Below are 740 nucleotides of genomic sequence, written 5' to 3'. Positions count from 1 at the left end.
CGAGCCATTCTCCAGCTGCAACAAGGGCAGCAGTCTTCTACAGTCTCAACTGACAACTCAATAAGTTTAGGTATGGTGCCGGGTTGCAGGGCGCTCAGTATGTACGGCGTGACACAACCCACAGTCAACTTCTCGAGCAGGGGAAGTGTTGATACAATGTTTAAGATGTCACGCATCTGATCATCCTGCGAAGAAAAGTTAATTTACAATTATGAATTAGGTTTAAACGTAAAGACATAAATGTGAGGTGATAAGCTGTTATTTAAAATAGCTATACTTACAGAAGTTCTCCACATTTCAAATTCAAGACAAGAGATGGCGGATTGGCGTGAGTGCCCCAAGGCCTTGATCAGGCCCATCGTCCACAAGCTATCATCTAGTCTGGGCGTTCTCAAGCACACTCGAGTAAGTTGGGTAGCTGTTTGCAGAAGAGTCAGGGTACTCGAGAAGGCGCTTTGTGCAGCATGCCCAGAGTCCTCGACCAGAACGTTAATTTTAAGGCACTTTAGAGAATGGCGCTGAGGTAGAAGTTCCAAACCAACCAAAAGCGGGCAGGCAAGAGTGTGGAGGTGGGTGATGTCTGCCAACAACTTGACCACCTTGTCACAATAGTTCATGCCATAGAGATAGACTTCTCGCAGAGTTGTGGCGTGTGTTCGCAGAAGAAAATTGAGAAGCTCGCCAGTCTTCGGACCGAAGTAGCTCAGCTTCCGCAAAGACGGTGGTGCCACGCTCCAATC

The 740-nt window shown here is 47.6% G+C and overlaps 1 protein-coding gene across 1 annotated transcript in view; it reads right to left on the bottom strand.

The window, feature by feature from the left end:
* Window positions 1-731, bottom strand: part of LOC127752021 (uncharacterized) — a gene marked incomplete at its 3' end in the record, with an annotated part of 3914 nt that extends 3183 nt beyond the window's left edge. Inside the window, exons 1-2 of the mRNA XM_052276469.1 lie at window positions 282-731; window positions 6-185 (exon numbers count right to left, since the gene is read on the bottom strand). Coding sequence (XP_052132429.1) covers window positions 6-185; window positions 282-617 — 516 coding nt within the window. The remainder of the gene's footprint in view (window positions 1-5; window positions 186-281) is intronic.
* Between the last annotated feature and the right edge of the window lie 9 nt (window positions 732-740).

The sequence above is a fragment of the Frankliniella occidentalis genome, unplaced genomic scaffold (genome assembly GCF_000697945.3).
Source record: "Frankliniella occidentalis isolate FOCC.00 unplaced genomic scaffold, Focc_3.1 Scaffold3038, whole genome shotgun sequence".
NCBI lineage: Eukaryota > Metazoa > Arthropoda > Insecta > Thysanoptera > Thripidae > Frankliniella > Frankliniella occidentalis.
The sequence above is the reverse complement of the archived record's forward strand: the minus strand, read 5'-3'. Positions and strand labels throughout refer to the sequence as shown.